General features: G+C 36.6%; 1 protein-coding gene across 12 annotated transcripts in view; it reads left to right on the top strand.

The window, feature by feature from the left end:
- LOC108715533 (nuclear factor 1 A-type) overlaps positions 1-7,938 on the top strand; it is a 222,718-nt gene extending 214,780 nt beyond the window's left edge. For 7 of the 12 annotated variants that reach the window (XM_018260772.2, XM_041561388.1, XM_018260770.2 and 4 more), the window contains one exon: positions 5,441-5,609. In XM_018260772.2, coding sequence (XP_018116261.1) covers positions 5,441-5,458 — 18 coding nt within the window. In that variant the 3' untranslated portion in view covers positions 5,459-5,609. Of the gene's footprint in view, positions 1-5,440 lie in introns of all 12 variants that reach the window. The other 5 variants (XM_018260775.2, XM_018260773.2, XM_018260771.2 and 2 more) reach the window with 1 other exon arrangement.
- Positions 7,939-12,286: the final 4,348 nt, after the last annotated feature.

Below are 12,286 nucleotides of genomic sequence, written 5' to 3'. Positions count from 1 at the left end.
TTGAATGGATAAAATATATATAGCCGCATCCCCCTAATTAGAAAGTGAGATGATTTGTGGTGATTGGTATTTTAAGACTTACTGGCATCATACTGTTTTAGGGCAAAATTGAGCGTATCTACAAAACCATTGCAAGAATTGTCTTATTGAAGAGGCAAAGGAAAAAAAAAAAAGCTGAAAGCCTTATCACCAGACAAAGACACAAGAGCTGCTCTGCACAGCTAAAATAAAACTCCTGACTCAGCACCTTCTATTGATTAAAAACTAACCTTTAAAGTAACTCTCAGCGTGTGCGGTTAGAATTTAAATTTAAACATGTCGTGAAAGTTGATTTGTGTCCCTGAATACTCCAAAGGTGTAACATTCACATCACTGTTTTTTTTTTTTTTTTAATTCCCTTAAGCAGCTGAAGTATTTCAGAAAAATGTCAATAGGGCAAAAAACAAGGAAGATCCTGACTGGGTCTTGTACTTTTCTTTTCCCATGCAAATATTCAACCTCCTCAGGATGGAAAAAAAAAGTGTGCAAAGTGAAACTCAATAATTGGTCCTTTGTCTAAGTTTCTCAACTGCCAGAGAAAGACAGATTAATTAAATATACAACAGTGTTTTTGGAGTGTGGGGTCCCACTTGCTGGGCAGGTCATAAATTAAGCAGAATAAATACTTCAATGTGTTTGCAGTGGGCTCCCTACGTCAGAGCAAAGGGGAAGGTTGGTGGGAGGAGAGCCGACTGTTCTTTGCTAATGATAGTCACGTCGGAGTCTGTCTGGTTGCCCCTAGCAACCAGACATGATGTAACTCCAGGATGAACTTGAACTTGGGGGACTTGAAAAGGGAACAATAGACCAGAGTAATCAATAAAGCTTATTTCAGTGAAGGATTACATTGCTGCTCTGGGGTAACCTTGTCTGCAAGGCACATATTAAATGGTAAGATGAGTGAAGAAACTTTTTTTTTTTTATTTCTCTGCGAGAGTTTAGTGGTGCAGTCTGGAGAATGGTGCCAAGACACATTCTAGACCCTGGTGTTGAGATGGTGCAGCCACACTGTATGGCACCCAGTGTACAGGGAAAGAAGCAACTCCATCCATACAGCTTGTGTGCCGGGAGCAGTGCATTGCAATCCATTTCGGTGCTGAAGGATTTCTCCTGAATGGATATGAGTCACACAAGGCAATCTGTCATTGTTTGAAGAAATAATTCAGCACTCTAGTGGAATAGAAATCCAACTAATTCATATATATATTCGTCAGATTTGATCTATTTTGCTTTAGCGTGATAAATATCAGCTGCAGGAGAAAAGATGCTGGCAGGGCACCCACACATCATTAGGAACACAATGTAGATACTGACAGTAATTAGAACGTTCACTCACATACACTTTCTGCTGCTTTATTTAGTACTTCCCCAAATGAAACAATGGTGTAGCAAAGCTAAGGGAAAATGGTGCAATATCATTGTTTTCAGCCAATAAAATATCCCATGACTGAGTAGTTTACTCAAGATTAGGCCAGGTTAGCAAAGGGCAGAAACCCTGCTGCAAATGCCAGAGCTATTTAGCTTTGGACACATCACTCCCATCCTGGTGGCCCATTGTTTTTGAAAGCATAACATTAATATATGAATCCTAGGTTTAATAGAACTACATGTAAAAAACAGCAATTCCATTCATTCACAGAAACAATATATATTGCTATTAACAAGTATAACAAGATGTGTTGCTGTTGGTAACGGCACTAGTGCAATTTAGCACCTATGTTAATAAATCATGCCAAGGATATTGTGGTGAAGCTGGATCCGTTAAGATATTTGAATCAGATCTCAACTTAGTAAATACCAATGTTACCTTTAAACTTTGCATCTGAAGAAACCTTAACAAGGTTCTTTTTTATTTCATTTCCTTCACAGACACATAAATAGCCCAACTGTGTGTGTATAATTATGTTAATAGCTGAAGAAGTAAAGCTCATAATACTACCAAGGAAGGGACCTTTTATTTCCTCTTAAAAGGTTTGGCCAAGCATTCTTTTATATTGAGCATAACAATTGAGTTAAATACCAGCATAAAAGTGACACATTCTTCTTATACTGTATATCTTCTATTATTACTTTGGCAAACTGTTCTGTGCTGCAATTGCTGACAATTTATTTGCTAATAATTTAAAAGCTGATTCATAGAAACATCAGGCCCTGAGCCTCCTGCATTTTATTTAGGATTCTTCCAAAACTGTAATACCAACAACACTTCACCTGCTTTCTAATAAATACACATTTTAAGGTGGTTTACATTCATTGTAAAAAGCAAATTATGATTAGTTATCTGCTTGCTGGTAATTACTATGCCTGGATAATATCATGATTAAAGGAAAACTATACCCCCAAAATGAATACTTAAAGGAAACCTGTCACTTTTTTGCTGACAGTAGGACTGTAATTATTAATTATAAATACTCACATACCAGCATCTTTTTGTTGAATAAATGTAACTATGCAGTGTTTTCAGAGTGCACGAGACTCTACCAGTCCGACTTTCTGAAAGTCGTCACGCAAAGCCTCAAGGGAAAAACTATAAATCTCGTGAGATTTCACCTCCCGCACGGAGGAGAAAGATAAGGCAGCAGGAAACTCAGACAGCGTTTAACTTTAGTCCTCTAGCTGGAACTCGTGTCTGTATTCGGCGTGCAGGACAGACTGAAGCGTACTTAGTTTATTTATGTTAGACCTCTCTGTTAGTGTCTGTTCACTTTTATTTAATGGTCTGGCTTTTGTGAAATATGAACAGTACTTTTACGTTTATTTATTTTAGAGACTTGATAAGGCTACGCTATGGAGTGCTCTGTTAGTGACTGTTCACCTTGATTTAATGGTCAGTCTTTTGTGAAACATGTGCCTGTGATGTGCATTTCTGTGTGTATGTGTGTGTGTGTTAGAGTATCTCTTTGTGTCCCTGAGTCTGTGTTTGAGTGTGTATCCCTGAGTCTGTGAGTGTGTGTATGCCTGAGTGTGTGTGTGTCTGAGTATGTGCCTGAGTTTGTGTGTGTGAGTTCTGTTGACCTGCCTTATAGGTGCAACTCCATGAGTAACCAACCCCCCACATGCAGTCACAGGCAAATGAAAATAAGAAAATAAATACGTTTTCATTAACTGAAGATTCTGCCTTCCACTGGTTTGAGGGATCATCTGATGATTATTTAGAAAAGGCTTGATGAGGCTTGATTCTGCATTATTTCAGGTCTTACACTATATTTGGCTTTGGGAATAAATACCTACATTTCTCCTCTCATTTTCCAGCTGCTCCTAGTTATTATTAATATTCGTAGTTGGACAGCTACCAGTAGTCACTTTAGCTACAATACAAGTGCTACTGTCTCACTTCATAATATACCTGCAGAAAAAATTCACACAACACAACAAAAACATAAGCAATAATTTATGTCTTATTTCTGCTGAGGCATATATTGATCAACCAAAAGAATGCTCTTTAAAGTGGGCATTCTCGCCATAGCCCTACATTTTTCTATCACAGAGTATACTCTATGACTAGGCATGCATGAGATTTGGCAGTTTGGCTGAGCCCACACACAAAACACAAAGCGGTCCTGTTTCAAGATGGCAGCGCCTATGAAACACTTTTTACATATAGGATATTTTCTAATCTGTTTCAGATATAGACAAAAACAGCTGACTAAAGGGTTTAACTAAGGAGGGAAAGCTATATATTATTCATGTCTCAAGGTGACAGGTCCTCTTTAAGCAACAGATAGTTTATATCAAATTGAATGACATATTAAAGAATCTTACCAAACTGGAATATATATTTACATAAATATTGCCCTTTTACATCTCTTGCCTTAATCCACCATTTCGTGACTCTATCTGTGCTGCCTCAGAGATCACCTGACCAGAAATACTACAACACTAACTGTAACAAGAAGAAGTGAAGAAGCAAAAGGCAGAACTCTGTCTGTTAATTGGCTCATGTGACCTTACATGTGGTTTGTATGTGTGCACAGTGAATCTTACGATCTCAGGGGGCGGCCCTTATTTTTTAAAATGGCAATTTTCTATTTATGATTACCCAATGGCACATACTTCTAAAAAAGTATATTATTATGATAATGGTTCATTTACATGAAGCAGGGTTTTACACATGAGCTGTTTTACTCGGTATCTTTTAATAGAGACCTACATTGTTTGGGGGGTATAGTTTTCCTTTAATAACTGACTAAAGATTTCTACATATTTATTTAGCATGTGTGGGGTTGGGTGATAATAGGCAACATTCATGGATACATTTTACCATTGCCTGTTTTGTCCAAAAAGTAGCGCGATCAATGCAGGGGGTAACATTTGACAAGTGACATGTGGATAATTCTGCAAATTACACTAAGCTGCAATGCACGAAAGTGGGAATATCTGTGGTTTGGGAAGATTCTTTCTATTGTGTGTCAAAAACTGTTTTCCATGTATGAGTATGCTGAAAATCAAAATGTGGCATCAGTTTTTCCAGAGAAAACACCATGTGAGCCGCAGTCAACATAATCTTTCTGCTTCATTGGGCCATAAACAAGGCAGCATTCATTCATTTAGAATTTGCAGGCATTATGGTAAAAATTCTTGGCTCACATCCAGAAGAATTAATTATCTTTTAATTTGCAGATCAGATTTCTAAAAATGTTTTACAGAAATAGTTTGTCGAAGTATATCTCCATGATAACATCAATCCTAGACCTTTATTGTATTGTTGAAATGCATGTGGGCTGTTCTATCGTAGACCACAAAATGGTTTTGCAAACCAATGGTCACATGACATGCTGTTAAAATAGCTACTTGGTTTTGCCTATGGCATATGCCATATTGTGTGTGGGTTTATAGTGGCTGTCTATTGTTTTAAAATATGGGGTCAGAATAGGAGCAATACCAGCATATCCAGTGTCCACCAATCAGGTACAACCATGTTCCATTGTGTTGGTGAGCGTAAAACAAGCCTCTAATAATAAATGATGCATTTTTGTAAATATAGAGGCCTAAATCCTCAATGCTGGTAAGACTGCTTTAATCCATTGGTGAAACCTAAACAAATATCTCCCTGTTCCCAATCCCTTTCTGTTACAAATCTGTGACAATACTACCCATAGTTGGTACCATGCAGTTTCCATGTTTTGGCAAGGATAGACTTGAGTGCAGTGGATCTTCACACTCAAAATAAATGGTGTACATTCCAGATCACTCAGCTGTATATTATTATCATTATTATTATTATTATTATTACAAAGTTACTTCAGAACTGATGGTTGACCTTTTCTAGTGAGTCTGAATAGAAATTGTACATTTGAAAAGGTGTTTTTATCATTAAATAAAATACATGGTAATATAAGCATATAATCATTAAGTGAAGAAAATAATAACATAATAAAGGATGTTTTTTTTTTCTTTTCAGTCCTGGTACCTGGGATAAAGGTCACAGATTTCCATCACGCACCTGACAGACCACCTGACCCTTTCCGTCTCTGTAACCTGGAAGCAAGTAACAACACAGCACAGTTACTTCGTGTCAATGGAAGGGGAGACAAACTTATATGTCAACAGGAAAACAACTTCAAGAAAAAAATAATATCTGTGGTCGCATGACAATGACCATTTTCAATTTCAATCTTTTTTTTTTTTTTTTTTTTTTGGTCACTTTGGAGTCTGGAGAAATTCTTCTGAAATTCTTCTTAAAGAAAAAGTTGGGCTTCACTGTGTTTAAAGTGTTTTGCTGGTAGTGTAAACATTTGGTTATGCTGGATAGGCTTAGTCTGATGTTATTTACTGATTTCCTGTAAGACACTTGTCAGTTGAAGCCCACCATTTTCTCTGAAGCTCCTTTTATTTCCATGAGTGTGATACTTCTTTAAGCCTTGTGAAGGAGCAATCCATATATTATGATATGCGCTTCTACTCTACCTAAGGGTACAGGCTGCAAAATCAAGAAAGTAGTCAAAACCCTGCATGTTTTATTTATATATGATGGAGTGCAATGTAAGCTAAGTAACAGGGGAGGAGAAAAAAATCCTTGACCCTTACCGAAATGATGAAGTTGTTTTACCAATCACACCTGACATGTTGTGTTGTATGACATATCAAATTCAAAATGGCCACCCTTCTTTTTTGACAAGGAGTAATCACATCCATGACCCTTGAGGCAATGTTCCTCTCGAGTTGCAGAACGATGTAAAGAGTATGCTGAGAACTCCTACTATTCAACTTACTAAATGCTGCACTTACACATAAGCTTTTTTAATCAAATTTTCAACAATTACACAGAAACACAGCAGTGGGGAAGATGGTCTGTTTTGACAGAAACTGACAGGAATTAATCATAACAATCGTGTTTGGATTGAGTAAAGTGCAATTTCATTGGATAGGTAAATATCTTTGTAAGATAGAGATTGTTGAAAATTCTATTTTTGTTTTCCAAGTCCTCTCACCCTAGGACTCTAAATTATTGGGGTAAAAACAGCCTTGCAAAAGAAAGGGGAGCTATTTTTGCTTTTTATGTTTTTTATTGTTAAACTTGTATCCCTTTAAAACTAAAAGAAAATGTAAAAAAAAAATATATATATAAAACATAATGGTGCTTTTACCACAATATGTTAACTACATTAACTGCTAAGTAATCATTTTCTGTTATCAAAGCACATAACTAAAATGAAATCATAATATCTTAATTTTATAAGCTAAAGTCACTATTAATGGAGTATGCCGATTCAGACAAATGCTACACGTTCCCTATACATAGGATTTTATCAGACCCCCTCCAAATCTGTCGTGGTCCAGTCTATCCATGTCATTCTGATCACTTCGTCTCACTTTGATCATCTCTGGACTAAATATTGAGTGAACTGGGGTTACAGCACTTGCTGAATAAATACAATTGGATCATAAACTTCATGTATGTTATGTACTTAAAAATAGAAAAAGACAAAAAAAAAGCTTAAAAAAACAAAACAAACAGAATACATGTGATTTTCTTTTTCTACCAGACAGCGGAGCATCCCTTTGCTTCGCATGCAACTTAAAGAAGGTTTCCTATACTATACATATATATTATACTTTCCATTTGGCAAATCTGCCAACATGGAAAAAAAAGTCTCTGCATGTTCTAGTGTTAGTAACTCATTTTTATATAGTTATAGTAGGATAAAGTAGAGTGCATTAAGACAAAACATTTTAATCCCAAGACCAGGCACTTGCCTTTTTACCCCATCATCTGTACAGCCAAAATAGGGCCCACTAAAATATTTTTTTGGTTTTGTTATTCTTTGGTAGTGAAGTTTGGAGTTAAACTCTGTTTGGTCAGTCCTGTTAAAGGGCTTTTACTACTGTCCCAAACAATCAATTCAATGAAAAGTCATGGGAAGACACTTTGCTCCTCATCTTTTTATTTTAACCCCTGAAATTGTAGTGTTTTATATTTTTAGCTTCCTCTTAAATCTTTGGGTCCTATGTGTGGGCCTTCAATGTTGGAGCAAACGTGCAGGGCTTTGCAGGCCCTTCTAGTGCTCTTGATGGTTCATTTGCACGAAGATGAAAAGTTTCAATATCAATGTGCCTTGCCCTGGATAGTGATTACTTGTGGAATAGTTGCACATATTCCTAAATAGGTAGTAGGGAGAAACCTCTCCGGTCACTCGTTTTGGAGACACACTTTATTTCTTCTTGTAAATGTGATTTTCAGGTCAGACATGGCAGGCTTCACCACATAGTTATTGAGTTGTACCCCACTAATAGGAGTAGTGTGCTTAGTATTGTAGCATCTGTACTCTTCTCCTTAGGAGATCAGTATTCTTTGGAATGTTTGCTGCATTGTGAAATTTTATTTTGTCTTCCTATTATTATTGTTATTTTTCCTGATCAATGAAAATATGCAATACCTGCTTATATTGTTTAGTTAAAGCTTAGCAGATTATTCAATTTTTTTATTTGACCAAAGTTGGTGCTGCCCTTGAAGCAGCGTATTGTTGGGCGTTTAGTCATTGTGACTATGAATGCACATGCAGGAGGGGCCTCTTAGAGAAGCAGTCAGACTGTGAAGCACTAAGCTGAACCCTGCTTTGAGCAGTTTTTGTGTTGTTACTGTTCCTATCACAAGTAAGCCTTAAAAGAAAAAAAAATACTTCCTTTCCTTCAACCCCCACACCCTATTTTTATTAGCAGACAGCAATCAGTCGACATTCAACATAAAGAGGTTCCAATGCCCATTTTTATATGCACGTTTTTAATCTTCCAAGTTCTGAAATTTGTTTACTGGTTCTCTCCATTTAAGAGGGAAAAAAAACAAAAAGGTTTTGGATTTTTCCATATATATATATGTCTGAATCATGGTTGCGTAGGTGTGTTGCGTGATTGTTAGTGAATGGTATCCACTTCCTGTAGCCAGCATCCCTTGCCTTCCCTCTAGCACTTAGCTGGGCATTACCTAATGACATATGTGCACTAAACTCGCAGCTTCCAGTGCTTCACAGTGAAGGGATAAAAGCCTAGACAAACATTTTGTCAGAGCCTTGCCATATGCCAAGGTGTTACCAGTAATTTGGTTGTACATACAGTAAAATGTACCCTTTTATAAACAAAGCAAACTAAGCAATAGTTTGGGCAGTTCTAGATTACTTTGTTTTTTTTTTTTGTTTGTTTTCCTTCTTTTTGTGAGTGTGATGTAGTCGTGGCTGCAATGAGAAAGAACAAACTGCCCACTCAGATATGTAATTTGTATGTTGTATAGTTTTATTAATTACACTGATTTATTCTACCCTATTTTATAATGCAGGACTTTTGTAATGTTGTTTAAATGAGGAAAAATTTCTGTCATTTAGCTTAGCAGATTTCTGATTATTTGTTATAACGGCAGCGTTCCTAGACTTTATATATATATATATATATATATATATATATATATATATATATATATATATATATATATATATATATATATATATATATATATATATATATATATATATATATATATAATTTTTTTTTTTTTCTTGGGGAACTGGATTTAAGTTGAAAACTTTCCTGTTTCCTTTTTGTATGTATTTAAATACAGTTATTTTCCTTCTCTCAAATACTATAACATATTCCTATACTTGAGAAGTATGGGCCACTGAATAACCATTTAAAATGGACATTACAGATATGCTGTATATTTGATGGTGTATTCTCTCTCTCTACGTTTGCTAAATCAAAGGTTAGGGACTTCTGAACAGGTCTTCAGACAGAAAAAAAAATGTTTTAAAGGCTTTAAAACATTAGATAGTTGGTGGAACTTGTTAAGCAAGGCTGTGTGTGACATATTAAACAAAGTTTATTTTTCTTTATTCCATCATATAGCCATGCAGAAAATATAGCAAACGTTATTCTTCCTGCAATAAAATGATGTCTGGATGTTATGCTCTGTGAGATCCATGCAGTTGCTCTGGTTGTGCAGAGTAGGGTCAGATACATTCAATGGAATGGGGTAAAGAGAATCTCTTTCAGGAAACCATAGCTCCTATCTCTACATGTTGCTCCAGTGTGAAGGGGTATTAACTTTCATACCAACAGTTAGAAGTATATTTATCTTAAGACAAACCGTTCACCAGATGAGAACTCCCAGCTCTGTTCACTTGCATAGATATTTTCCTTTTTTTTTTACCTCCCAACCTTTGTTTTCTGAGGAACAGTACTGGGGTGGGGCTTGCTGGAGAATGAGTGGGGTATGTCTGGGCCAAACTAGGCAAGGTCAGGTGATTTGAGGCATGGCCAAAATTGACCCATTTTTGGAAAATCACATTTTGGGAAGTATTGAGTTCTCTGGCTGACTGTGGTGAACTGTCCATCTTTAGATAAATATGTCCCTAAGATTTTAGAAAACATTTTTTTAGAAAAAAATTTGAATGGTGGAAAAAGTCTCATTTAATTTTTGATAAATCTGCCCCAAAGTGTCTCAAATTACAAGTTGTGCCATGCCATCAAAGTTATCCTCAGTGGCCTATTGGAGAGTAGCCATAATGAAGGGGAGTATCTTATATTACCCCTGGATAGACCAGAAATAAGTCATATCATTCTTTCCTAACAAACAAAAGGAAACGTTTCCCAAAATCGCAGCCAATAACCTGTATACAGTGAATATTACAGTACATTTCCTGGGGTATTTCTTTCTTTAAATGCCTATATTTAAACCTGAAATATTAGAATCTATTAAATGTTACATTTTAGAATTTTTTTTAAAAAAACATAGCACTTAGGAAGTGGGATTATTGACTCAAGGCCTTAAAGCTCAAGTGGTAAAAAATGTAATCCCCACCAAACTGAGTCCTGGGCATGACATCCAAAGATGCTCTTTATAGTGGGTGCCATGATCCCAATTAATACAGTTAAATTCATCCTGCAATAGACAATAGTGTTTAAAATACAGTCTGACCTCCAGACTTTAACTGGGCCCTAAGGAACACTGCATAGGTACAATTGTAACAGTCTTATTAAATATGTAGGGAACATCAATGTTTCATCCCTCATTTAGACCTTTATGACATTAACATGGTAAAAGGGCAAGAACAACCAATAAGAAGTGCTTTCTCTTCAGTATGGTTGTATAGGAGTGGAAAAATGTAAATGTTGTTCCCTAATAAGGATGGAAGAACTTTACTATGAGTATAGTATTAAGTAAAAGTCAAAAACTGTTTACATTTCAACTGGAATCTTTTGTATGAATCCAAGATCAACATCCTTACTCTGTATAAAGTGTATAATATTGCTAGATATTACACATATATACACTTTCACATGGAGCAGCATGGAGTTGTACTGTAGCTCTTATTTCCTTACTATGACTGTTTTGAGGGTCCTGTAGATACACTACCTGTTGTCTAGTTACAGAGCAGTACTGTAGTCAGATGCATCTCTGGACCTGTTACTGATATTGCTTGATGTGATGGCCATATTCTGTTTTCATAAATCATAGCCAGTGCTTAATCATGAAAACACTAAACACTTTAAATTAATAGAATGAGTGCACTGTGCAGTAAAAAATATAACGAAGGAAAGAGAATCAATCCAAGTCACTGGATAAGCTATGCAAAATGATGCACCATTGAGATTTCCCTTTGTTGTTCATGTTAGCAGAAGACATAAGCCAGTCAATTTTAGAATAGCATCATTGATATGTATTTATACTGGATGATGTCGGTGTGCCTATTAACGTTTTTTTGTTGCTGCAAGAGTTGAAAACAAGGATAGGAGGTTCTGATAACAACTAAGATGGGAGACTACATATCAGGGTATATATCCTAAATCCCAGCATAGTTCAAGTAGAAACAGTGGCTGCCATAGTTCAGAGAAATATAGAAGATTGTAATAAACCATGAATGAGGTGGAAAAAGGCTAAAATGGATTTATTCGGATGCGAAATCCATAATTATAGATGCAAACTATATAACTAAATACTGTTGGCGTTCTCTCGTTTATATGTAAGGTGCACTTACTTTACACCACATTTATACCAACTCCTTCTTTGCATATCTCACCTGTATTTCAACACTAGTAACTTATTGAGGGTATACAATTAAAGTGCAACTAATCAGGCCCGGATTTCCCTATATGGCGCCCCTAGGCCACCGGGTCCTAGAACCCGCCATCTCTGGCATGCACCGCAACCCCCACGCACGCATGCGCCGGATCGATGGGGAGCTGCAGCTCCCCGGGGCTCTCTATGATACCACAATTTTAGGCCGCTCCAAACTCACCCCTTGTGTGTTCTCCTTAGTGCAGCTCCATTTGGTATCCCGGGTGCTACAGTGTTCCCGCTGTAGGACAAATTGGAAATATAATCCACCATTAGCATTTGCCAGTTTAAATTGTTAACATTCATTTTGTTTTAATGGATGCGCAGTGAAAGGTTGTTAGAGGGAAGGTACTGATGTCTTATAAGTAGTTCATTCCTATAAGGCTACAGTAGTGACCTCACTACAGAATGACACAGACAATGATGCCTCCATCAGGTGCCAGGAAACTGTGCAAAAACACTCTGCAACACTTATTTGCTCCACCTTCAGGACCCCTTTAAGCAGCCCCTCAACACACTTCAGTCCTAATATTCCGCTGCAGACACAGTAAAAATGCTCCACTTAGTTGGGTTCAAACCTGTAGAGGGGGTAGATGGCAGTTAGATGGCTTGTATGGGAGAGGGAAAAATGTAACCTTGCATTGATAGTGTTGATGCTCCTGTTTAACTTGTCAGAACAATTGTAAATCTCCCTGAATCAGA

This window comes from Xenopus laevis, chromosome 4S (assembly GCF_017654675.1).
Source record: "Xenopus laevis strain J_2021 chromosome 4S, Xenopus_laevis_v10.1, whole genome shotgun sequence".
NCBI lineage: Eukaryota > Metazoa > Chordata > Amphibia > Anura > Pipidae > Xenopus > Xenopus laevis.
The sequence above is the reverse complement of the archived record's forward strand: the minus strand, read 5'-3'. Positions and strand labels throughout refer to the sequence as shown.